This window comes from Capsella rubella, unplaced genomic scaffold (genome assembly GCF_000375325.1).
Source record: "Capsella rubella cultivar Monte Gargano unplaced genomic scaffold, Caprub1_0 scaffold_4, whole genome shotgun sequence".
Classification (NCBI taxonomy): domain Eukaryota; kingdom Viridiplantae; phylum Streptophyta; class Magnoliopsida; order Brassicales; family Brassicaceae; genus Capsella; species Capsella rubella.
Window position 1 is genome coordinate 2,893,092 of NW_006238920.1, and position 27,662 is coordinate 2,920,753.

The window sequence follows — 27,662 nt, forward strand, 5'->3', positions numbered from 1 at the left end:
AGCGTTTTCTTCTTTATAAAGTTCGAGTAACTTTGTGTTTGTTTGTTCTTTAGATTTAAGTGTGTGATTCACTATAGTCTATTGAAGCTGCGAATTAAGAGTGTGTTGAGTGATTCATCCCTCTTGTTCGTCCATTGATTGAGCGAGTCAATCACGTCTATCCATCGATCCATCGATCGATTCTTCTTTGTTCGTGGTTCCATCGAGAGAGAGCGAAGGCCAACTCGATAAACCCTTTCTGTACGTCCGTTATCCCTCCGGAGCGTATATCAGAATGTTTCAAAGATTTTTAGTGGTTTTTGGATTTTAGATTTTGGTTATGATTTAAAGATTTTGTAATGAAAAAAAAAATGAAAAATGGTAAAAAGTGTCAATTCACGTTAATAAAAAAACCCACATTTTGTGGGTTTTGGACTTTAAGAAGGAATTAGCAAAATCTTCTAAAATCTGGATTTCCTAATTTTCAGTAAATCTATATATTCTTAAGAATCATGAATAGCTAATAAAATAGATTTTGCATAATCAAAAGCCAAAAACTGATTCAAAATCAGATGCCATTCAAGGCCTTAATAATTTTGTGACATTTTTTGATAAAGTTTGAGAGAAGATATATTTTTAAAAAGCTGTATTAGAAAAATGATACTTTTGAATAGGCATGACCAAAATCTAACCTTACCCGTATTTCTAACTGTAACCGGACCGTTTTTCAAACGTAACCGTATAAAAAGGTTAAAAAACATAACCGTTAACCGTAAAAATAAATCAGTTTTGGTTATAAAAAACATATTAACTGTCACCGTTATCAACCGTAACTGTATAAAACTGTTGGTTAACTGTACGGTTAACCATATAATTAACCGTTTACTTTTAATAAAAATTATTTCATTAAAAAATATTTTAAATGGTTAAATGTGTCAACTAGTAACTCTAATCCACTCCACTACTCATTTCCATTAATCAAATCAAAAATAATTTAATTCAAATATTTGTAGGTTCATAACCATTCATTCATATATTTGTAGTTGTTGACAAATTTTTTTTTATATATTTGTAGTTTTGTTTGATTAAACAAAAAACATTTTTTTAACTTATGTACTATAAAAATTTGAATAATATAATTACATATACTTCATATTGTAAATAAACATTATTGAGATGGGAATAAAATATAAAATTTTGCCTATAATATTTTTTATATCATAATTATCAAATAACTGTAATCTTATTTAACCGTAACCGGAATTCACCGTAATTATATATAACCATAATGGTGCAAGACCATCAAGAGTGGCAAGCATTCTCCAACCTCTTAGATGATTTCCTTCGGTTACGTGCGTCATTTGCGTCATTTTCGTTAACTAAGATTTCTCGTTCTTGTAATTCAAAAGCAGACTGTCTTACTCGATCTTCCAGATCACTTGATTAATAAATTATTTTTTAAACGTTTTCTCTCTTGATTGGGCTACCGATCATGGAGTATTAGTTTAATTTAATGTGTGGTTGGAAAAAAGAAAAAAAACTCCAAGAATAATAAACCAGTAATTAACCCATCTATTATTTTTGTTTAGATTTTTAAATCCATGAATAAAAAACCTCTACGCCCCAAAATGAAATAGAAGCCCGTTTTAAATCAAGTTTATTGTAAAATTGACTACACTATACGTTTATAACGTGTCTTATTTGTAAATCGTCCTGAAAAGCCTCACAAGTAGCCCTAACCCCAAGTCGTCATCTTCGTCGTCGTCGTCTCTCAACCAGCTCCGGCAAGGTGGTGTTCAGGTACGTTTTAGTTAGCTTACAATCTTAAGGAACACACTGGAGAATTCAAATTCCCTATGCTTGATTTTTTTTTTAAAGAAAGTTTTGGCCTTTCTTCTTATATCTCGTTAAAACCCAAACTCATCAATTTCAGTTGTTCGTCTTCCATTGTCCGCCATTGATGGCCACGAATTGAGCTTTATATTGTATATCTCGAAGTGGGTTTTACAGATTGTGTTTTAGTCTTCTTCTAAAAATTCGATTTTGGATTTAATATCTGAGTATAAGGATTTGTATATACTTCCATTGCATATTGAAAAGAACTTATAGCTTCTAAAAGGTTGAGATGTGTTCGACAATCTTACCTCTGAATTTGAATTGGAAGTGGGTGGACCGCAAATTGCAATTGTTGCAGACTTGTTTCTTGGTAATTAGGATCATGTGTGTACTATTGTTTCTTTGTGTGTATTGAATCTTCCTTTGTTTCCCTTTTGAAATTCTTCTTCTTTTATTGATTTTGCAATGTGTTTGTTCATAAAACTGATGCTTTGTTCTGATTCACGTCTTTGTGTTGGTTCTGGTTCGTGTTTGTGTTTGCTTTGCTTCCATTTGTTTAGCTAATTTTTTGATGTTTTGGTTTGTAACAGGGCAGTTCAGCTTTTGTTATAAAGCAACCAAAGAGATCTGAGGCAACCCTTCTCTCCTCTGGTTAGTTCTTTTAAAACCTTTTTTCTCCTCTGGTTTGTGTTGTCTGGCTTGTGTTGATGGTTTTGCTATGTGGTGTTCTTGAACTAGATTCCCATTTCCTTTGGCAACCAAGACATTGTCGATGGCGACCATGGTAGCTGTAAGTCACAGTTTCTTACATCCAGGACATTTTCTTCTTTGCCCTGTTTCATGACTGGTTTTTTATTGCTGTAACAGAATGAAACATTTACGGGAAATCCAAGACGCCAACTCACAAAGCTCTTTAGTGTGTCTCTTAAATTAACGGTTCCTGATGAACCTAATGTTGAGCCCTTGGTGGAGCCTGGAAAATTCGGAGATTACCAATGGTTCCCCTTCTTTACACTTACGAAATCTGAAGTTCCCAATTTTAGTTATTTTCTGTTTCTTGAGATTCTTTCATCATATTGTTGTCTGCAGCAACAATGCAATGGGACTGTGGTCCATAATTAAAGGAAAGGGTACAGAGTTCAGGGGTCCTCCAGCTGTTGGACAGGTTCGTTTGGTTGGTGTTTAGAACTTCGTAGCCTTTTTTTGTGTGATTATATCATATGTTGTAAAGCAGATTTGGTGTATCTTCTAACTCTTATTCTGTTTCCGTTTTCACCTAGGCTCTTATTAAGAGTCTCCCTACTTCTGAGATGGTTGAATCATGCTCTATAGCTGGACCTGGATTTGTTAATGTTCTACTATCAGCTAAGTGGATGGCTAAGGTGCTCCCGTGGTGAAGTTATTTTCTAGTACTCGTATAAGTAATTTTTTGGTTTGTCATAATCGTTCTCTAATCTATCCCGCAGAGTATTGAAAATATGCTTATCAATGGGATTGACACATGGGCTCCTACTCTTTCTGTTAAGAGAGCTGTAGTTGATTTTTCCTCTCCTAACATTGCAAAAGAAATGCATGTTGGTCATCTGAGATCCACTATCATTGGTGACACGATAGCTCGCATGCTCGAGTACTCAAAGGTTGAAGTTCTACGCAGAAACCATGTTGGTGACTGGGGAACACAGGTAGGTTGCTATTTTCTCCCCTTCAAATTGTTTCTTGACACTGAAAGTCTAAAACCAAGCTATTTGTAATTGTATTCCATAAAGATATTAAAGAAATAAAAGCCGCTTTTTCTGCAGTTTGGCATGCTAATTGAGTACCTCTTTGAGAAATGTCCTGATACAGATAGTGTGACCGACACAGCAATTGGAGATCTTCAGGTAAGCTGCTTTGCATCATATGCCCTCTCAAGCTTTACAGTTCTTCTGATGTACCAATATTGGCATAGTATGCTTTATGTGCAGAACCAAAGCAGTTTAGTTTTAACTTTAGATGTCCTCTGATAGGTGTTTTACAGAAAAGCAAAACTTAAATTTGATTCGGATCAAGAGTTCAAGGAAAAAGCACAGCATGCTGTGGTCCGTCTACAGGTAAATAACAATTTTCCTATCATGAATTACTGGTGCATTCTTCTGTTTTACAGTGTCTTACTATGCAGCTATCTTTGGTTGCAAAATCTAAATAACTCACTTGTCTATTTTGTTTTCTTCGGTATAGGGTGGAGATCCTGTTTACCGCAAGGCGTGGGCTAAGATTTGTGAAATCAGCCGAAACGAGTTTGCCAAGGTTTACCAAAGCCTTCGAGTCGAGCTTGAAGAAAAGGTAAAGAAATAGTTGGGACATGCACTAAATTTTTTGAGACAGAATGGGAAAGAGAGACATGGATGGTTAATGAAAAATTCATTGATTCGTGACAGGGAGAAAGCTTTTACAACTCTTTTATTCCTCATGTAATTGAGGAATTGAGCAGCAAGGGATTAGTTGAAGAAAGTGAAGGTGCTCGTGTGATATTCATAGATGGCTTTAGCATCCCACTCATTGTTGTAAAGAGTGACGGTGGTTTTAACTATGCCTCAACAGATCTGACTGCTCTTTGGTGGGTTATCTATATGTTAATAATTTTATAAAGTCTGGATTTCAGTAGCAATCTTTGGAAAATATATCTCACATATTTTGACTTCTATGTCTGTGTGGCTTGATTTGTACTTCTAAGTTGTTCTCTGCTGGTGCTAAAATCTTCCTGGCCCAGGTATCGGCTTAATGAAGAGAAAGCTGAGTGGATTATATATGTGACCGATATTGGCCAGCAGCAGCACTTTAATATGTTTTTCAAAGTAGGTTTGGTGAATATTTTATTGTTTTCATGTCAAGTGAAATGTTTTCTTGATTGAAACTGTCAGTAATAACTGTGATTATCCTGTAACTATGAATCAGGCTGCCAGAAAAGCAGGTTGGCTTCCAGACGATGATCAAACTTACCCTAGAGTTAGTCACGTCGGTTTTGGTCTTGTCCTTGGAGCAGATAACAAGCGATTTAGAACTCGGGCAACAGAAGTAGTGCGCCTAGCTGATTTGCTAGATGAGGCCAAGACTCGAAGTAAAGATGCCCTTATTGAGCGCGGTATCCAACTTCCTGTCAACACTCTCTAAATTGCTGAACTATTGATTTGTTCAGTCATATTTTGTTCTTATTCTTTCCTTATATGTTGTTTCGCTGTTTAGGCAAGGATAAAGAATGGACACTTGAGGAGCTGGACCAAACAGCTGAGGCAGTTGGATACGGTGCGCTAAAGTAAGTATTCATCTCTATTGGTTTCTTCTGGTTTCCGATTTTGTTACCAAAGCTGCACAAATGTGATAAATGACTTTGGTGGTTTTGTTTAATTTTCTTTCAAGGTATGCTGATCTGAAGGGTAACAGATCCACAGGTTATACTTTCAGCTTTGATCAAATGCTTAGTGACAAGGTACTGAGAATTTTTGGAGCTAGTGTACAAATTTCAATTATGGAGTCATCTACATATGTTTATTGAATATTTGGAATCATATTTCATGAGCAGGGAGATACAGCCGTTTACCTTCTTTACGCCCATGCTCGGATCTGCTCAATCATCAAAAAGTCTGGCAAAGACATAGATGAGCTAAAAAAGGTACTTTATCAGCGCATAAACTCAAACACCTACAAATTCCGTTTAACGGCCCTATAATTCTTACGTTTCAACACTGATTCGACTGCAGACAGGAAAGATAACATTGAATCATGCAGCCGAACGAGCACTGGGGCTTCACCTACTCCAATTTGCTGAGGTAAAACGCATGCTCATTAGATTTTACTTTCATATGCAGACTTTTTTTTTTCTTCTTGGTAACAAAATGTGTGAACAATTTGCAGACTGTTGAGGAAGCCTGCACCACATTATTACCAAACGTATTGTGCAAGTACCTTTACTACTTGTCTGAAGAGTTCACCAAATTCTACTCCAATTGTCAGGTGAGCATTTGCAAAACTCTACTTGTCTATTAAAGCCACTGTACAATTAAAAGCCCACCATTTCTTCATCTATCTCTTTAACTCTTTTTTTTTTTTTACAGGTGAATGGTTCAGCAGAGGAGACAAGCCGTCTCCTACTTTGTGAAGCAACGGCCATAGTCATGCGGCAATGCTTCCACCTTCTTGGCATCACCCCTGTTTACAAGCTTTGATACATCAACATCACTATGAAACTAACCAAAAGGCATAAGGGTTTTTTCTGTTTCTACTAATTTTTACCTATGCAAAACTAGTGATTGAGTCTTTCTTCTGCCCTTGGATTCTCATTCAGCAAAAATAGTGATTAAGTCTTTCTTATAACCCAACAGGTTGTTCTGTCCCATCCCATGTCACTGAACCGATCCCGAAAGGGTTCTATTATTATTTATTAATGGATTAATTATGAGTTAGGACCTTTTTTTGGTGGTATATTTTGGTTTTGCCTTTTTTTGGTAAAATCTTATGGATTTGTCATTGCAATTAAATATTTAATCGTTATTTTTAGGTTTAGTCGGTTCTAATTGTTTTTAGGATTTAATATTTACTATAAAGTATGTGTTTAGCAAAACAAAAATAAAAATGGATTCCTTTTAAATTTCAAACTTGACAAATCCATAAGATTTTAGCAAAAATGATGCATTCAAAAATTATTTTATGTAATAATTTCTTTATGAACTATTCGTAGTCATGACCACGATTGCGGTTAATGCGGTTATGGTTAATTAACCACTAGTTAACAGTTATAAATTTTTTTAATCGTAACTTTAACCATTTTTATAATGTTAATATTGGAGGCAAAATTATATATTTTTAACCTTTATAATAATAATAAAACAATATATGATTAAAAATAGTTTAGTATGAAATGTTTTGATTACTTACAAGTTCATCTTGTTCTATCGCTTTTAATAAGGTGAAAATCTTATCCAAACATTACATGTGTCTTTTCATTGTATATAATTATAATTACTATAATTACAATTTATTTTAAAATTTTAAATATTCGATTAATCGTGCGGTTAACCTTACGGTTTATAACGATTAACTGGAGATTTATTATGGTTACAAAAATATTGTATGCTACTTATACCAAAATGTCTAAAAAAGAATTTCTCATGATTAAATCAATTCTGATAGTTTAAACTTAAAGTTACATATGTTTTTTTTTTGTGAATAATAATTACAAACCCTGTTTGATGCTTAACTAGACTATCCGTTTCTTTTACTGAATACTATATCAATCATATAAGAATTAGAAAAGCAGAATACTAAAGAGACTAATAACAATTCCAAAGCATGTAGATCCTCTCCGTTTTATTTAAAAAAGCTTGTTACCTCTAATTTTAGACATGTCTGAATTTGAAGCCGCATCAGATTAAGTTAACAGCCTTCATTATCATATTACATATCCAGGGGTAAAATCCAAGATAAGATTACCACAAAAGCTTACGAAACAAAGATAATTAAGTTAAAACATATGAGTTTATTACTCAATAAGGACTTTTTTCAATGGTATTTTTTGTTTTGCCATTTTTGGTAAAATTTTATGAATTTGCCATTTTTCAAGTTAGGAAAATGTGATTAAACACGCGTTTGACTCGTTATGTTTGGGTTTAGTCGGTTCTAATTGTCTTCAGGGTTTAGTATTTATTATAAAATACGTCTTTTTAACAAAAAAGAATAGAAAAATAAACATTTTGAAAAATAAACATTTAGCAAAAGTGGCACATTCGTAAAGTTTGCCCTAGAAAGTGGCAAAATGCGTAAGAATCCCTAAAACATATTCAAAAACTGTATCTCAAGCATTGTTTCATCGCAGTTCCATGTGATTCTCTAAGACTATCCATGTAACGACTCAAAGAATCAAAGCAATAAGACAAGTCCATTCATGTAAGGAGTAGATATCGTAGACAACTAACTCTTTTCCTATAAGACGTAGCATCAATATCCTATTCTTTTCAGGTTTAACCAACTGTAATACCGACTCCATTGTCGTATGAATCGAGTTGCTGACTGTTAAACCAGCTTCATCAAGGATTATAAGACCATAACATCTTTGATTTATTAATATCCTTTAGTTGTATTGATCTACATCAATTCCAAGATAATATGAGTAACACCAGTGTTCGGAAATGGGTAGTGTCGATCGACACCCTTCCTTGGTTAGACCGGTTTGAATTTAATTGTAAAATCGAGTGGTTTGAGATTAGTTTAACCTAGGGCTCGACTTTTTAAAGGAGAAAAGTCGACTTGGGTTGTTCAGCAGCCGTTTTTTGTCTTTCTCAAAAGCTCTAAAGGTTTCTAAGTTCTCCTGTGAGGTTTTATGAGGTTAGAGAAAGGTTTGAGGCTGTTTCTTGGTGGTTCTAGGCTAAAGGAAGTTAGATCTGTGGTGTTTGGTGTCTGAGGAGTTTGTTTTCACCCATGTTAGCCCATGTTCGTTGTTGTTCTTTCTTGTTTAGGAGGTGAGTGCAGGACCTAGGCTTATCTAAGCTGTTTGATTTATGTTTTGCTGATTTCTATGGTTGTTGATTTATTTTCTTTTTTTGTATGCGTGTTTCTTGTGTTGTGGTGCCTCTGGACGAGTCTTGTGGACTATCTATTCGGCCATGGATTGATTGGAGGAGCAGATCCGTTGATGAAAAAGCGACTGAATTGATGTTAGGGCATCGGTGTCGATCGACACCAATCTTCTGTATCGCGAGGATGGTCGCGAGTGTCGATTGACACCAGTGGCGAGTTATTAAACGTCCAAATAAAAATTAGATGGCGGTTTTTCTCCTTTTGCCCAAAAACAAAACAGGCTGGGTCTTTTCAATATGTTAAATTCCCATGATAACTAATAAAACTTAAAAGCCTTCTCTCATTTTAAGAGCATAGCATCTTTGATATTTTAACTTGTTCCTATAGGAAACAATCATCGACATATACAACCACAATTAAGGGAAACTCTCATATCTCCTTCAGCTTGATACATACAAGGCGTTGTTTTATTCCGGGTGGTGATCTCAGCTTGACCAGCTGTTGGGAAGCTTGGCCAGCTGTTCAGTAGTCGAGGTAGTTGCGATAATTACTCGACAAAGGAGCTAGCTAGGTGGTTAACGGAGGAAGAGCGATCGTGTGCTGATGAAACCATACAACAAATGTATGCCAGTGAAACGATACAGACGAATGTATGCCATCAAATCAGTTCAAGTGAACGTATCCCAACAAATCAGTAAGAGCAAATGATGCATCGACATGGTGACTTTTCGAACTGAAGGTCTTGGCCAAAACACTATAGATAGTGGGTCTCGTGTTGAGTTTCATACACATTCGGAGATTAAAAACACATATTAACTCTTGAAGTTAATCTTCGAGAGAAATAATCAGAAAAGTCAGAATCCGATATAAAGGTTAATACCAAGACTAAAAGATTGGTTGATAGGGTGCATAAGGGTTTGGATATTTGCATGGTGGACATGATCATATGCATAACTTGGTCCACAAAGATTGTTCAGAGAAAAGGAGACGCGGCTCAGGGAATAGATTCTTCGATGATACTCGACCAAACTGATGCGCGGACTACCTCTCTACCGAATGGTCGGATCATGAAAAGTGATTATTGTCACTAAGTTAGCATTGCATGATTGATGATGGAAACTAAGTGAATATGTTACTGATGCATATGTGGCTTTCAGGAAATGAAGGGGATCGAGGGGAGGAAAGGGCTTAGGCGCGAGCACTCATGGCGGTGAAGATGGATGGTGATGGATGCTCGTTAGTTAGATCGATTATACAACTTATAATAGCTTATATACAAACTTATAAGTTGTCTTGTATCTTTACTTATTAATAAAGTATGTGAATGGTTGTTTTACTCTAATGAATGCATATTGACTCTAAGTAATAAATCTCAGAATTATTGTAAAAAGAATTGTCTAACGAATGGGCCCTAGAACTTGTTTAAGTTTGGAAAAGATTATCATTTGTTCGGAAAGAATCTCACTGTACTTAGATTATCCGAGATGAGGTCTTTCAGTTAAGTTAGTGAGGTGTCGTATTGTTTCAATCTGAGCTATTTGAGCAAAAACTTCCTCGAAGTCTACTCCATTACGTTGTACATAAATTTTGGCAACTAGTCGAGCTTTGTACTTATTAATACTTCCATCAAAATATGTTGTAAGCTTGAATACCCACTTCTAACTAATATCTGAAATAATATTTAATTTACAAGTAAAAAATAGATGTGAGTTTGTTGTTTAAATAAAAAATGGGATTATAATACTCTATACCACTTTTATGTGGAAAACAATTAAAAATGGCAGTTTGCTCTAGGTCTTATTGGGAGTGCCACATCCAAGGAAACAGTGAGGGGAGAATTGACCAAACTATCCTCTGGAAGGGAGAGCTTATTTTCGTGGGTTGTTTTTAAAATGAGCCGATGGGATACTTTTTTCGGCAGAACAATGAGCATTAATTGAAGAGCGTAGTATCTATTACCCAAAGGACAGTCGATTTAGTGGGTGTTAAGAAAATAAAGTAGATTTGAGTTGCTAACAATGGAGGACAAGTGAGAGAGATGTTTTCTGGAAGTGTATGTTGCTGAAGGAGGAGAAATAGAATTTCAAGATTTGTGACGGACAAGATCGACAGAGGTGGAGGAGAGTGCTGAAGAAGGAGAACTGAAGATTAACGACGGACAAGATCAACATAGGTTGTTGACTGCTATTCTTGTCAATGTTGCTATATAAAAAAGAGGTAGACATAATTAGATATTGTCTACAGGATGATGATGGACAAATAAAAATACGAAATTATTGAATTTCTCAATAGTAGCAGTAAACTTACTTAGAGCGAGTGCGGTTGGCATTATTGGACAAGGATTTCGAACCATGGACAACTTCAGCAGGCGATCTAATCCTGAGATGGAGAGACAAACATTAGAAAAAATCCGCAAAAAGATATTTTGTGGACAAGAAGTGAACTTGTCCACCACTACCATGTTACAAACTTACTCTTTTGATACTCGATGGACAACACCGGGGCTGATGTCGGGAGCCTGACTTTTGTCATTGGAGGCGGATCGCAAGGATGACCTAAAATAGACAATATTTTGACAATTAATTCGATGGACAATGGAAAAAGTATTTAAAGTCTACAGAAAAATAAGTAAAACCCACCTCCTCTGATCAGGCGAGAAGTCGCCTACGCGGGAACCCTGAACGACACTGACTTCAACATTGGTTCCTTTCCTGGCGTCGCTATCGCCCTCTTTGGCAGCCGCGCGCATATGTTGGAGAACGGTGTGCGAGTTTCCGTTGGCGTATGCTCCGGCGGGGTCGGGTGGAGAGGGAACCAGAGTTGGGGTCACGGGAGATACTTCGGCCGTGTCTGGCAATGGGGTTATCCTTTGCCCGGACTCAATAATTGGATCGGTTGGCTGAGGAGCGGGTGGGGTTTTCTTCTAGGTTATCAGAGAAAGGGTCGCCGTCTCGTGTTGGGTTCTCGCCAGATGTGCCAGTGGGGATATTCTGATCGGCCATTAGGTTAGGGTAGGGGATCGGTTCAGCAATAGAAGAGGGTTGAAGGACTTGTTTTACAAAAAAAAATAGAAAGGGTGAGTTGTTTGTCCATCGGACATTGGGTTGGTTACATTGAATCCGCCGGAGAGGGAAGAGAAAGTTGAACAGTGTCGTGTGTAAGGAGAAACAGCTTTATGTTGTTTCATAACTTTTGAACTCTTGGGTTTCGCAACAGTCTAAAGAGGGCAAAAGGGTCTTTCCTGCAATGGACTGTGGCAGGCTGCAGAAGCCCAATGAAAGAGTGGCAGTTCATACAAATTTTTACACAGTATGTTGGAGGTTTTTGGAATTTGTGTATTGGATCAAAACTGAGATACTCAACATCAAATACACAGAAATATAAGATTAAAATTAGTTTAGTATAAAATATTTTGATTACTTACGAGTTCAACTTGTTGTATTGCTTTTAATAAGGTGAAAATCTTATCCAAACGTTCGATGTGTCTTTTCGTTGTATACAATTATTATTATAATTCATTTTAAGGATTTAATATGCGGTTACCCGGCGGTTTAATACGGTGTCGGTTAATAAAGGCTACAGTTATTTTTTTATTTTAAATTGTAACCAATTTACTTGTACAGTTAACGGTTACGGTTTTTTAACCGTTTTATATATTTTTAGTCTGGTTACGGTTTATAAAATCTCTTTCCAACCTCCTACTAATTTCATTTTCGTGGTTTCCTTCTCAAGCCTCAAACAAGTGTGATGCAATAAAACACGAGTTTGTATGCTGAAATTTTAGAGGATTACGATTTGCTAAGAGTTAATTTTGATATGATACCTTCTCTATCATAACCATCTCTCAGTTCTCTTTACTCTCTCATTCGATTCACCACAGAATCTAAAAATTTTGTACCATCATGTGAATAAGTGATTTTAGCATCTCACTTATTGATTTTATATCTTAGAGTTTATTAAACACTATATATAGTAATCAAAACTGAAATTAATCATTCATCGCAGTTACATAAACTGCATTATTATTTTCTGTCATCAATGCCAATATTTCTAGTAGAGTCTCTTGCTTCGTTTGATTTCCAATTCCACTCCTTTGTTTCATCGAAAATTACTTCTCTACTTTCCACTATCTTCCAAGAATGTTGATCAAGGAGTCGATAAGCTTTGGATCCTGGTTATGTTCCTAAATCAACAAGCATTCCTGACCTATCATCTAGTTTTTTTAGATGAGGATTGTCCACTATTCCATAACCAATACACCCAAAAATCTGATCTGAGTATGATCAATCCTTGGCTTCTTAGACTTATTAACTTCATACGGGGTTACATACTTGAGTGCTCGTATAGCTATCATATTCAAAACATATGTAGAATGCCGTATTGGTTACTCCTTTGTTTCATCAAAAATTACATCTCTACTTTCCACTATCTTCCACTACTTCTTTAACTCCATCTGCTCCCACATGACTTGCTTTGTTTGCATCCTACACCTTTTTCGCCGTCTCAAGCGTTCCAACTTGAAAGATAAGTGTTTACGGTATTAATTGTAACAATAAAGCGATGGCCATGCTGTTCATCTCGTTCTTGCACCATCAATGAGATCTGTCTTGATGTCGATAAGCTCCCAAACCTTATGAATTTTGAGTGTGATTTTCATCCTCACAGCCCATATAGTATAATTGGTTGTGTTTAGCATAGAACACATGATCGATGAAGGTCCTCCTTCTCTAGGTTTTGTTGTTGAGACGAAAATATCTCCCATTGTTTTTTCTTCATGATCGTACAATGGCTTTGATACCAAATCTAGTTAGTTAAAATATAATGAAACTCAATATTAATAAATAACTGCTCTCTTTATTTACCTTCAAAAAACTAACTATTCTAATGTCTCACAGACTCATAAGTTATGTCACATCTTGGTATCTCCTTGTCATAAGTTATGTCTCACAAACTCATAAATAAAACCCCAAAGGGAGTGAATCAGTTGCGTATTATGTCATTGAGGTGAGCAATTCTTAGAGATGAGAGTGAGTCTGAAAAGAATACATTTTGAGCAACTCTTAACCAATACTCCGAACAATTCATTGTACTATATATATATATATATAGTATAGTAAAAAGTGTATAGTTTGTAACATATTACAAATAAGTAGTTGAAGAAAAAATTAAACATAACATGATTTTCTAGTGCTAATTACAAATAATATTTTCATTTTGTATCATATAAGATTTTGCTGTTCTTCTTGGGTTTTAATCTGAAACGAGAAATAAAATTTGTATAACTTTAACTATATTCATGTTTTATTTTAGAATCAAAGCTTATTTATTATATGGTAACATACAAACCTTTATGATATTTCCAATATGGCTTAGAAAAGATATTAAATAATTTTCCATGATGTTGACCCTGTTCAAATCATTAACTTCTTCCGGATATTTCCAGTCCCTTATAGCATTAATAAATTAGCAAAACAATAAAGGTAAAAGTTAAAGAGGAAATTTTTTTATATAATCTTCATTAGTGTTATTACCTGTAAATTAACTTTTTCTCAACAATCAATTCTTTGAGTTCTCTCAGTTTAGTAATCTTGTTATCATCCTAAATAAAAATTATTGTATTCAATATTAAAAAATTATATTATATTCTTTTATTTATTTTATTGAATTCAATATAAAAAGGTATTGTATTCATTATGAAAGATATTTCATACCTGGATCACTTCACCTCTGCAATAAATACAATATTATTAGATTAACAATGTTAAACAATATATTTGAAAAATATTTGAATAAAAACAATTTTGTACCCTTCATGGAAAATGTGAACATTTTCAGTGGAATTTTCTGTATTGTTCATGCTCAATATTTTCTTCAACGTCTATACATGTAGAGAGAAAAGTAAACTAGAGGTTTTAAAAATCAAACAAAAAAAATAAGATGATAATTCAGTTGTTTTTAACTAAATGTTCTGATTTTTAGATAATTTTTTATTAATGAACTAGTAAATTATGAAAACAAGTATACGTCCTTTAGATTGACATACTCAGTTAATAGTTTTTCAGAATAACTGACTAATAAAATTTATGATATATACAACAGCACTATATATATAATAAGTTTGTAACAATAATAATAAATTTTTAAAATTTACTATATAAAAGTAGATTAAAATAAATAATACTATCGTAAATAAAAATATATTTTTTTTGTGACATCAATAAAATATACCCCTTTTTCATTACCACTTTTTAAAAATACTTCTCTTTCTAATTTTATCAAAAAGTCATTATAAAATTTGAAATTTTTCAAAAAAAATATGTGTAAGATTATATTTATAGACATAAATTATCTTTATATGTGTGTAAATTTACATATATATTTCCTAAAAACTGTATAAATACCTTTTAAAAAGCAATTAAAAACCTTATAAAACCTTTGTAAACCTTTTAAAAACCTTATAAAAACCTTATAAATGCCGTTTAGATACTTTTCAAACTTTATAAATATTTGGATTTAGTCTCCCAGTAGTAATGATGATATTGATGTACCTTCTCAACCATATAAAAGTTTATAATTTTTCATATTTGAAAATGAGTATTTTTTAAAATGGGGTATTTTTAAAATGCGGTACACAAAAAGGGACATTTCTCAAAATTTCTCATTTAACAAAGGGCATACCAGAAAATTAGAAACAAAATTTTTTAGTTTAATTCATGATTCGTAATATTTTTGAGTTATCTGTGAATTGAGCATATGATTTAATTTAATATCCAACATATCCCAACTAATCGTGAGAAATATATTGGCAAGTGAAAATTGGATTATAAGTGATTAATGAAAAGTGATAGGTAAAACAAACCTTTATTGTGTATGCTCTCCTGTATGCATACATAAAATACAAAAGATAACAGATATTAGTTTTTAGTTAAAAAATGTTTTCTAAAAAACTAAACTATACCATGCAAATGTGTTTAGAAAATAACATAAAATCTAGAACGATCAAACCTATCTTCCCGTTCTTGTAATGAAACCTTGCAAAACTTCTCCAAAATTTTTCCGAAGGAACTACAATGTGTAAGAAGCATATATTTAAGTAAATATTGGTAATTTTAACTCATAATCAACAAAATAATGATGCTTTGATAACACATTCTTCATGATGCATGTTCTTGGAAAAAAAATACTATTCTAATTTTCTTATGTAATCAATCATTTGTCATATTTATTATTAAAACTGTTGATTTACCATGTGACTCCTATATAGTTTGTGTAAATATAAACTGATTAATAACATTTCTTGTATGGGTATAGTTTCAAATTTTCAAGTTTAATAGAAAAAGAGAAAACATAATGAAAAGAAACACCAAAGATAACAATAGTTTTGTTTAATTTATTTGTTTTAAGTTTAAATTTTATAGCATATATGTCATCTTTTGGTTACAAAATAAAATTGTTAGAGATACTATACCCAGAATGATATATGTTTGCTTTGTTCTTCGGAGAAAATATAATTAAGGCAATATCAATGTTGCACAACACTTCAATCTCTTGTGCCTTCTTTAAAAGCCCGTTTTTTCTTTTCGAGTATTTGTCACTTCTCTCTTTTGAACACTCTATTCTCTTAAGATCTATTTTTTTCCTACCCATTCTTTCTGTAGTTGTTGTTTTTTGTTGATCTGAGTGGTTTTTTCTCTCTTATATAAAGGAATTGTTTGGTTGAAGATTATTTTGGGGTAATTAAAGATGAGGTTATAGAAGAATCTTGATAGATTAATGTGTTTTTAATCGTTATTATTGTCTTTGACACTTCTAGATTTTGTTTAACTTATATTAATTGATTTCATTAGTACCCTATATAACAATAATGTGTTGTTTTCTTTCATACATATGGACGCTGATCTTGGTGATATTTATTTTTAATTTTAATATAAATTTAAGTTGGAATATAAAAGATGTAACAAAAAATAAATACACAATATTGTATGATTACATAATATTAAATTTTGTTGATTAAAAAAACATTATGATGACGTAGAAGAACAAAACAAGGTACATTTGACAGTATATCTCTCTCTTTAATATTTAACTAACTTTCTACAATTATATTTTTCTTAAAAAAATATTAGATTTTGCTGTTAAAAACCTTATAATAATGATTACATTTACTTCCCTTTTAATTCATAATTAAAGACTCTAAAATAGCGTCATATGTTTTAAATTTTTAAAAAAATTTAGATAGACATTTTTATTTTAATTTCAAAAAACAAAATCTTAACTTTCGAATTTCATTAAAAATAGTCTCAACTTCGTCTTCAACTAATTATATATCAACCTTTTTTTTTACTTCTCATTTCAAACGCTCATTGTTCTAAATATAAATATATATATTTAGAGAATTCTCTTTCCATATAAAGTGTTCACCTAATCATCCACATAAGCAACACTATTTGCAGATGACAAAAAAAAAAGCACCACTATTTGCTTTACAAGTTTTAAAATGTAAATTTACTGAATACATTTTTTGTGAATTTAGTGAATACATTTTTTGTCAACACATTTAGTGAATACTTATAGTATGTTAGTTATTATTGATAAAATTTTAACTAAACTAAAAAGAATTATTTAAAATAAATTAAATTTTAACGGTAAAACCAAGACTACAAAAAGGGGAATTTCAAAAATACCCCTTTTCATATACGTCTTTTAAAAAATACCCCATTTTCAAACTTTATTAAAAAATCACTAAAAATGTTGAAATTTATCCAAATATGTATGTAAGTTTATCAATATATACACAAATTACCTTTGTATGTGTATAAAACTTTATATATCTTTCATAAATAACGTAAAAATAACCTATTAAAAAAAATTTAAAACCTTATAAAACCTTATAAAACCTTTTAAAAACCTTATAAAACCTTTTAAAAACCTTATAAAACTTATAAAAATGATTTAAAACAATTTAAAATTTTTTTAAATATTTGTATTGAATCTCCCAGTAGTAGTTATCATATAGAAGTACCTTACATACTATATAAAACTTTATAATTTTTTATATTTAAAAAAGGGTATTTTTGAAAATGGATAGATAAAGGGGGTATTTTTAAAAAGGGGTACACCAAAACGAGTATGTCTCCAAAATTCTCCTAAAAAAATTATATTAGTATCAATAACATAATTCAAATTCATAACATAAAATAATCCTACAATTAAATTTTAAATGTGTTATTGAGTTTTAGAATAAATTAAATATTAAAAGGGAAAAAAATTAAAGTGGAATAAAAGTTCCATATAATTATATTATACAGATTTTTATTGATTATGAATATTTTAATTAAAGATAAATGAAAGATTAGTAAACCCAATTTAATTTATACTTAAGACGAAGATATTTGAAGAGTCTCACTTTATCTTGTGTGTGTAAAAAATTTGAAAAATATTAATTATCATCCATCTTCCAAAATCATAATAATTATAGATCAAATTATTTATGTTTTTAGAAAAACATATATAGAAAGTGATATACAATTTGTGTAGCATATCTAAATTTTTTTTTACTTAACATGAAATGGAATTACAAATTTATAACATAATTTAAAAAAAAAACAAGTTTGATATTTCATCAATTGAATCAAATGCTTTTAACCCAACAATGTAGTATTTAAAGAGAGTAATTAAGGAGACTAATTCATCTTGCTCAAATTTGTAGTAGCAGGAAGTGGACATATATCCCACCTTCACTTTAAGTCCCATGTGTATTTTTTTTTTCTTTTATTCGTGATTTTGAGGAGGAACTAGATCTGTCATTCCTAATATATACTTCATTTTACGGACAGTCAAATACGTTGTCACCATTCGAACTCAAGTCCCGACAAATGATTTTATTATAAGAGAACTCAAGTCTTGATATTTTTTTATCTTGCTGAAATTTGTAGTAGGAGGAAGTGGACATATATCGAACCTTCACTATAAGCCCATGTGTATTTCTTGTTTTTTTCTTTCTTTTCTTTCAAGGTGATTGGATAATCTCACTAACAAATTTTAGAAAATTACTTGTCTTGCTTCTTCGGTACCAACCATAATTTCAGCCTCACACTATGACATTGCCACGATTGTTTTTATGCAAACACCAAGAAATCAGACTCTCCCCAAGATAGAAACACATGACCAACCGTGCTTCTACCATCATCAGGATCAACATTGTGAGAATTGTCACTTAAACCTATCAACCTTTGTATCTTTGAAGTTGGATGCTTAAATGTTAATCCAAGAGTTGTTATTACTCGCAAGTATCTCAAGCATTGTTTCATCGCAGTTCCATGTGATTCTCTAAGACTATCCATGTAACGATTCAAAGAATCAAAGCAATAAGACAAGTCCATTCATGTATGGAGTCCATTAATATCCTTTAGTTGTATTGATCTACATCAATTCCAAGATAATATGAGTAACACCAGTGTTCGGAAATGGGTAGTTTGATCGACACCCTTCCTTGGTTACCCGGTTTGAATTTAATTGTAAAATCGAGTGGTTTGGGATTGGTTTAACCTAGGGCTCGACTTTTTAAAGGAGAAAAGTCGACTTGGGTTGTTCAGCAGCCGCTTTTTGTCTTTCTCAAAAGCTCTAAAGGTTTCTAAGTTCTCCAGTGAGGTTTTGTGAGGTTAGAGAGAGGTTTGAGGCTGTTTCTTGGTGGTTCTAGGCTAAAGGAAGTTAGATCTGTGGTGTTTGGTGTCTGAGGAGTTTGTTTTCACCCATGTTAGCCCATGTTCGTTGCTGTTCTTTCTTGTTTAGGAGGTGAGTGCAAGACCTAGGCTTATCTAAGCTGTTTGATTTATGTTTTGCTGATTTCTATGGTTGTTGATTGATTTTCTTTTTTTTGTATGCGTGTTTCTTGTGTTGTGGTGCCTCTGGACGAGTCTTGTGGACTATCTATTCGGCCATGGATTGATTGGAGGAGCAGATCCGTTGATGAAAAAGCTACTAGATTGATATTAGGGCATCGGTGTCGATCGACACCAATCTTCTGTATCGCGAGAATGGTCGCGAGTGTCGATTGACACCAGTGACGAGTTATTAAACGTCCAAATAAAAATTAGATGGCGGTTTTTCTGCTTTTGCCCAAAAACAAAACGGGCTGGGTCTTTTCAATATGTTAAATTCCCATGATAACTAATAAAACTTAAAAGCCTTCTCTCATTTTAAGAGCATAGCATCTTTGATATTTTAACTTGTTCCTATAGGAAACAATCATCGACATAAACAACCACAATTAAGGGAAACTCTCTTATCTCCTTCAGCTTAATATATACAAGGCGCTGTTTTATTCCGGGTGGTGATCTCAGCTTGACCAGCTGTTGGAAAGCTCGACCAGCTGTTCGGTAGTCGAGGTAGTTGCGATAATTACTCGACAAAGGAGCTAGCTAGGCGGTTAACGGAGGAAGAGCGATCGTGTGCTGATGAAACCATACAACAAATGTATGCCAGTGAAACGGTACAAACGAATGTATGCCATCAAATCAGTACAAGTGAACGTATCCCAACAAATCAGTAAGAGCAAACGATGCATCGACATGGTGACTTTTCGAACTGAAGGTCTTGGCCAAAACACTATAGATAGTGGGTCTCGCGTTAAGTGTCAGACACATTCGGGGATCAAAAACACATATTAACTCTTGAAATGAATCTTCGAGAGAAATAATCAGAAAAGTCAGAATCCGATATAAAGGTTAATACCAAGACTAAAAGATTGGTAGATAGGGTGCATAAGGGTTTGGATATTTGCATGGTGGACATGATCATATGCATAACTTGGTCCACAAAGATTGTTCGGAGAAAAGGAGACACGGCTCGGGGAATAGATTCTTCGATGATACTCGACCAAACTGATGCGCGGACTACCTCTCTACCGAACGGTCAGATCAGGAAAAGTGATTATTGTAACTAAGTGAGCATTGCATGATTGATGATGGAAACTAAGTGAATAGGTTACTGATGCCTATGTGGCTTTCAGGAAATGAAGGGGATCGAGGGGAGGAAAGGGCTTAGGCGCGAGCACTCATGGCGATGAAGATGGGTGGTGATGGATGCTCGGTAGTTAGATCGATTATACAACTTGTAATAGCTTATATAAAAATTTATAAGTTGTATTGTATCTTTACTTATTAATAAAGTATTTGAATGGTTGTTTTACTCTAATGAATGCATATTGACTCTAAGTAATAAATCTCAGAATTATTGTAAAAAGAATTGTCTAACGAATGGGCCCTAGAACTTGTTTAAGTTTGGAAAAGATTATGTTTGTTCGGAAAGAATCTCACTGTACTTAGATTATCCGTGATGAGGTCTTTCAGCTGAGTTAGTGAGGTGTCGTATTGTTTCAATCTGAGCTATTTGAGCAAAAACTTCTTCGAAGTCTACTCCATTACTTTGTACATAAATTTTGGCAACTAGTCGAGCTTTGTACTTATTAATACTTCCATCAAAATATCTTGTAAGCTTGAATACCCACTTTTAACTAATATCTGAATAATATTTAATTTACAAGTAAAAAATAGATGTGAGTTTGTTGTTTAAATAAAAAATGGCATTATAATACTCTATTCCACTTTTATGTGGAAAACAATTAAAAATGCCAGTTTGCTCTAGGTCTTATTGGGAGTGCCACATCCAAGGCAATTGTGAGGGGAGAATTGACCAAACTATCCTCTGGAAGGGAGAGCTTATTTTCGTGGGTTGTTTTAAAAAATGAGCCGATGGGATATTTTTTTCGGCAGAACAATGAGCATTAATTGAAGAGAGTAGTATCTATTACCCAAAGGACAATCGATTTAGTGGGTGTTAAGAAAATAAAGTAGATTTGAGTTGCTAACAATGGAGGACAAGTGAGAGAGATGTTTTCTGGAAGTGTATATTGCTGAAGGAGGAGAAATAGAATTTTAAGATTTGTGACGGACAAGATCGACAGAGGTGGAGGAGAGTGCTGAAGAAGGAGAACTGAAGATTAACGACGGACAAGATCAACAGAGGTTGTTGATTGCTATTCTCGTCAATGTTGCTATATAAAAAAAGAGGTAGACATAATTAGATATTGTCTACAGGATGATGATGGACAAATAAAAATACGAAATTATTGAATTTCTCAATATTAGCAGTAAACTTACTTAGAGCGAGTGCGGTTGGCATTATTAGACAAGGATTTCGAACCATGGACAACTTCAGCAGGCGATCTAATCCTGAGATGGAGAGACAAACATTAGAAAAAAAAACCGGAAAAATATATTTTGTGGACAAGAAGTGAACTTGTCCACCACTACCATGTTACAAACTTACTCTTTTGATACTCGATGGACAACACCGGGGCTGATGTCGGGAGCCTGACTTTTGTCCTTGGAGGCGGATCGCAGGGATGACCTAAAATGGACAATATTTTGACAATTAATTCGATGGACAATGGAAAAAGTATTACAAGTCTACAGATAAAAATAAGTAAAACCAATCTCCTCTGATCAGGTGAGAAGTCGCCTACGCGGGAACCCTGAACGACACTGACTTCAACATTGGTTCCTTTCCCGGCGTCGCTATCGCCCACTTTGGCAGCCGCGCGCGTATGTTGGAGAACGGTGTGCGAGTTTCCGTTGGCGTCTGCTCCGGCGTGGTCGGGTGAAGAGGGAACCCGAGTTCGGGTCACGGGAGATACTTCGGCCGTGTCTGGCAATGGGGTTATTTGTTCCCGGACTCAATAATTGGATCGGTTGGCTGAGGAGCGGGTGGGGTTTTCTTCTAGGTTATCAGAGAAAGGGTCGCCGTCTGGTGTTGGCTTCTCGCCGGGTGTGCCAGTGGGGATATTCTGATCGGCCATTAGGTTAGGGTAGGGGATCGGTTCAGCAATAAAAGAGGGTTGAAGAACTTGTTTTACAAAAAAATTAGAAAGGGTGAGTTGTTTGTCCATCGGACATTGGGTTGGTTACATTAAATCCGCCGGAGAGGGATGAGAAATTTGAACAGTGTCGTGTGTAAGGAGAAACAGTTTTATTTTGTTTCATAACTTTTGAATTCTTGGGTTTTGCAACAGTCTAAAGAGGGCAAAAGGGTATTTCCTGCAATGGACTGTGGCAGGCTGCACAAGCCCAATGAAAGAGTGGTAGTTCATACAATTTTTTACACAGTACATGGCACCAGATATAGTTTTCTCATAAAAAATCAAGTATTGTTGGAGGTTTTTGGAATTTGTGTATTGGATCAAAACTGAGATACTCAACATCAAATACACAGAGATATAAGATTAAAATTAGTTTAGTATAAAATATTTTGATTACTTACGAGTTCAACTTGTTGTATTGCTTTTAATAAGGTGAAAATCTTATCCAAACGTTCGATGTGTCTTTTCGTTGTATACAATTATTATTATAATTCATTTTAAGTATTTAATATGCGGTTACCCGGCGGTTTATTACGTTGTCGGTTAATAAAGGCTACAGTTATTTTTTTATTTTAAATTGTAACCAATTTACTTGTACGGTTAACGGTTACGGTTTTTTAACCGTTTTATATATTTTTGGTCTGGTTACGGTTTATAAAATCTCTTTCCAACCTCCTACTAATTTCATTCTCGTGGTTTCCTTCTTGAGCCTCAAACAAGTGTGATGCAATAAAACACGAGTTTGTATGCTGAAATTTTAGAGGATTACAATTTGCTAAGAGTTAATTTCGATATGATACCTTATCTATCATAACCATCTCTCAGTTCTCTTTACTCTCTCATTCGATTCACCACAGAATCTAAAAATTTTGTACCATCATGTGAATAAGTGATTTTAGCATCTCGCTTATTGATTTTATATCTTAGCGTTTATTAAACACTATATATAGTAATCAAAACTGAAATTAATCATTTATCGCAGTTACATAAACTGCATTATTATTTTCTGTCATCAATGCCAATATTTCTAGTAGAGTCTCTTGCTTTGTTTGATTTCCAATTCCACTCATTTGTTTCATCAAAAATTACATCTCTACAAGGAGTCGATATGCTTTGGATCCTGGTTATGTTCCTAAATCAACAAGCATTCCTGACCTATCATCTAGTTTTTTTAGATGAGGATTGTCCACTATTTCATAACCAATACACCCAAAAATCTGATCTGAGCATGATCAATCCTTGGCTTCTTAGACTTATTAACTTCATGCAAAGTTCTATACTTGAGTGCTCGTATAGCTATCATATTCAAAAGATATGTAGAATGATGTATTGGTTACCCTCCCCACCCCCAAAATAGTTTGGAATTAGCATATGTTTCATAATGCTCCTAGTCATTTCCAACATGGTGCTGTTACGTCTTTGTTTGCAACCTCGCTTCTTTAACTCCGTCTGCTCCCACATGACTTGCTTTGTTTGCATCCTACACCTTTTTCGCCGTCTCAAGCGTTCCAACTTGAAAGATAAGTGTTTACGGTATTGATTGAAACAATAAAGCGATGGCCATGTTGTTCATCTCGTTCTTGCACCATCAATGAGATCTGTCTTGATGTCGATAAGCTCCCAAACCTTATGAATTTTAAGTGTGATTTTCATCCTCACAGCCCATATAGTATAATTGGTTGTGTTTAGCATAGAACAAATGATCGATGAAGGTCCTCCTTCTCTAGGTTTTGTTGTTGAGACGAAAATATCTCCCATTGTTTTTTCTTCACGATCGTACAATGGCTTTATACAAAATCTAGTTAGTTAAAATATAATGCAACTCAAGATTAATAAATAACTGCTCTCTTTATTTAGCTTCAAAAAACTAACTATTCTAATGTCTCACAAACTCATAAGTTATGTCACATCTTGGTATCTCCTTGTCATAAGTTATGTATCACAAACTCATAAATAAAACCCCAATCCAAATAGGAAAATATACATGTTTATATAACTCCTAAATTTCCTTTTCTCAAAATCATAACTTGGTGGAATTAGATTTAGGTTGCGACTCAAGCTTTCCTCAAGCTTTAACCAACATAATGATGCTTTGTTTTATATATTTTTTAAACTTAATATTTTATAATATTGTGTACAAGTTTTTAATATTTTTTAAACTTAATCATATTTAATCTTGTATTAAGTCTTAAGTTAATAAAAAACAACCACGGAAGATGAGTTTGATCCAAAGGGAGTGAATCAGTTGAGTATTATGTCATTGAGGTGAGCAATTCTTAGAGATGAGAGTGAGTCTGAAAAAGAATACATATTGAGCAACTCTTAACCAATACTCCGAACAATTCATTGTACTATATATATATATATATATATATATATATATATATATATATATATATATATATATATAGTACAAACTGTACAGTTTATAACATATTACAAATAAGTAGTTGAAGAAAATATTAAACATAACATGATTTTCTAGTGCTAATTACAAATAATATTTTCATTTTGTATCATATAAGATTTTGCTGTTCTTCTTGGGTTTTAATCTGAAACGAGAAATAAAATTTATATAAAATTTTAACTATATTCATGTTTTATTTTAGAATCAAAGCTTATTTATTATATGGTAACATACAAACCTTTAGGATATTTCCAATATGGCTTAGAGAAGATATTAAATAATTTTCCATGATGTTGACCCGGTTCAAATCATTAACTTCTTCCGGATATTCCCAGTCCCTTATAACATTAATAAATTAGCAAAACAATAAAGGTAAAAGTTAAAGAGGAAATGTTTTTATATAATCTTCATTAGTGTTATTACCTGTAAATTAACTTTTTCTCAACAATCAATTCTTTGAGATCTCTCAGTTTAGTAATCTTGTTATCATCCTAAATAAAAATTATTGTATTCGATATAAAAATTTTCATATTATATTCTTTTATTTATTTTATTGTATTCAATATAAAAAGGTATTGTATTCATTATGAAAGATATTTCATACCTGGATCACTTCACCTCTGCAATAACTACAATAATATTAGATTAACAATGTTAAACAATATATTTGCAATATATTTGAACGAAAGAAAATTTGTACCCTTCATGGAAAATGTGAACATTTTCAGTGGAATCTTCTGTATTGTTCATGCTCAACATTTTCTTCAACGTCTATACATGTAGAGAGAAAAGTAAACTAGAGGTTTTAGAAATCAAACAAAAAAAATCAGATGATAATTCAGTTGTTTTCAACTAAATGTTCTGATTTTTAGATAATTTTTTATTAATGAACTAGTAAATTATGAAAACAAGTATACGTCCTTTAGATTGACATACTGAGTTAATAGTTTTTCAGAATAACTGACTAATAAAATTTATGATATATACAACAGCACTATATATAATATAAGTTTGTAACAGTAATAATAATATTTTTTTTGAAATTTGCTATATAAAAGTAGATTAAATAAAATAATACTATCGTAAATAAAAATAATTTTTTTGGCGACCTCAATAAAATATACCCTTTTTTTAATACCACTTTTAAAAAATATTTCTCTTTCTAATTTTATCAAAAAGTCACTATAAAATTTGAAATTTATCAAAAACATATGTGTAAACTTATATTTATAGACACAAATTATCTTTATATATGTGTAAATTTACATATATATTTTTCATGAATACCGTATAAACACCTTTTAAAAATTATTTAAAACCTTATAAAACCTTTGTAAACCTTTTAAAACATTATAAAAACCTTATAAATGCTGTTTAGAAACTTTTAAAACCTTATAAATATTTAGATTTAGTCTCCCAGTAGTAATGATGATCTTGATGAGTATTTTGAAAATGGATAGAAAAAAGGGTATTTTTAAAAAAGGGTACTCCAAAAGGGGCGTTTCTCTAAAAAATTCTCATTTAACAAAGGGCATACCAGAAAATTATAAATCTCATTTTTTTTTGTTTAATTAATGTTTTGTAATATTTTTGAGTTATATATGAACTGATCATATGATTTACTTTCATATCCAATCATATCCCAACTAATAGTGAGAAATATATTGGCAAGTGAAAATTGGATTATAAGTGATAAATGAAAAGTGATAGGTAAAACAAACCTTTATTGTGTATGCTCTCCTGTATGCATACATAAAATACAAAAGATAACATATATTAGTTTTTAGTTAAAAATTTTTTTTTTTAAAAAACTAGACTAAACCATGTAATTGTGTTCAGAAAATAATATAAAATCTAGAACGATCAAACCTCTCTTCCCGTTCTTGTAATGAAATCTTGCAAAACTTCTCCAGAATTTTTCCAAAGGAACTACAATGTGTAATAAGCATATATTTAAGTAAATATCGGTAATTTCAACACATAATCAACAAAATAATGATTCTTTGATAACACATATTTCATGATGCATGTTCTTGGAAAAAAAATACTATTCCTATTTTCTTATGTAATCAATCATTTGTCATATATCTTATTAAAACTGCTGATTTACCATGTGACTCCTATATAGTTCGTGTAAATATAAACTGATTAATAACATTTCTTGTATGGGTATAGTTTCAAATTTTCAAGTTTATTAGAAAAAGAGAAAACATAATGAAAAGAACACCAAAGATAACAATAGTTTTGTTTAATTTATTCTCTTAACTTTAAATTTTATAGAATATATGTCATCTTATGGTTACAAAATAAAATTGTTAGAGGTACTATACCCAGAATGATATATGTTTGCTTTGTTCTTCGGAGAAAATATGATTAGGGCAATATCAATGTTGCACAACACTTCTATCTCTTGTGCCTTCTTTAAAAGCCCGTTTTTTCTTTTCGAGTATTTGTCACTTCTCTCTTTTGAACACTCTATTCTCTTAAGATCTATTTTTTTCCTACCCATTCTTTATGTAATTGTTGTTTTTTGTTGATATGAGTGGTTTTTTCTCTCTTATATAAAGGAATTGTTTGGTGGAAGATTATTTTGGGGTAATTAAAGATGTGGTTATAGGAGAATCTTTGATAGATTAATTTCTTATTTAATTGATATTATTGTCTTTGATTTTGTTTAACATATATTAACTGATCTCATTAGTACCTTATATAACATTAATGTGTTTTTTTCTTACATACAAATGGACGCTGATCTTGGTGATATAATACATGTAGCACAAAATTAAGTTGGAATATAATACATGTAGCACAAAATTAAATACATAATATTGTATGATTACATAATACTAAATTTTGTTGATTAAAAAAATATTTATGATGACGTAAAACAAACCAAGGTACATGTGACAGTATATCTCTCTCTTTAATATTTAACTAACTTTTTTGACAAAAAAAAATATTTAACTAACTTTC

At 32.6% G+C, this 27,662-nt stretch overlaps 3 protein-coding genes across 4 annotated transcripts; 1 reads left to right on the forward strand and 2 right to left on the reverse strand.

The window, feature by feature from the left end:
- The first annotated feature begins 1,682 nt into the window (after positions 1 to 1,682).
- Positions 1,683 to 6,262, forward strand: LOC17888237 (arginine--tRNA ligase, cytoplasmic). 2 transcript variants are annotated; one of them, XM_023783991.1, is made up of 19 exons: positions 1,683 to 1,779; positions 2,406 to 2,466; positions 2,554 to 2,605; positions 2,683 to 2,813; positions 2,905 to 2,980; positions 3,096 to 3,197; positions 3,282 to 3,497; positions 3,615 to 3,695; positions 3,822 to 3,905; positions 4,033 to 4,137; positions 4,233 to 4,411; positions 4,565 to 4,649; positions 4,750 to 4,936; positions 5,038 to 5,107; positions 5,212 to 5,281; positions 5,375 to 5,464; positions 5,553 to 5,621; positions 5,707 to 5,805; positions 5,907 to 6,262. In XM_023783991.1, the coding sequence occupies exons 3-19, from the start codon at positions 2,588 to 2,590 to the stop codon at positions 6,015 to 6,017; spliced, it is 1,773 nt and encodes a 590-aa protein (XP_023639759.1). In that variant the 5' UTR covers positions 1,683 to 1,779; positions 2,406 to 2,466; positions 2,554 to 2,587; the 3' UTR covers positions 6,018 to 6,262. The 2 variants fall into 2 exon arrangements, with proteins under 2 accessions (XP_023639759.1, XP_023639760.1); XM_023783992.1 differs by having other exon boundaries at positions 2,406 to 2,447.
- Positions 6,263 to 13,494: 7,232 nt separating this feature from the next.
- On the reverse strand, positions 13,495 to 16,063 carry LOC17889602 (agamous-like MADS-box protein AGL30). The gene is made up of 8 exons (XM_023784515.1): positions 15,833 to 16,063; positions 15,370 to 15,429; positions 15,224 to 15,242; positions 14,172 to 14,242; positions 14,076 to 14,091; positions 13,896 to 13,963; positions 13,711 to 13,810; positions 13,495 to 13,619 (listed from the first exon to the last, which is right to left on the reverse strand). Exons 1-8 carry the CDS (start codon positions 16,009 to 16,011, stop codon positions 13,584 to 13,586), a joined length of 549 nt encoding a protein of 182 aa, XP_023640283.1. The 5' UTR covers positions 16,012 to 16,063; the 3' UTR covers positions 13,495 to 13,583.
- Positions 16,064 to 24,702: 8,639 nt separating this feature from the next.
- On the reverse strand, positions 24,703 to 27,198 carry LOC17889779 (agamous-like MADS-box protein AGL65). Its single transcript, XM_006295817.2, has 8 exons — positions 27,020 to 27,198; positions 26,559 to 26,618; positions 26,411 to 26,429; positions 25,390 to 25,460; positions 25,294 to 25,309; positions 25,113 to 25,180; positions 24,928 to 25,027; positions 24,703 to 24,834 (listed from the first exon to the last, which is right to left on the reverse strand). The coding sequence occupies exons 1-8, from the start codon at positions 27,196 to 27,198 to the stop codon at positions 24,799 to 24,801; spliced, it is 549 nt and encodes a 182-aa protein (XP_006295879.2). The 3' UTR covers positions 24,703 to 24,798.
- Between the last annotated feature and the right edge of the window lie 464 nt (positions 27,199 to 27,662).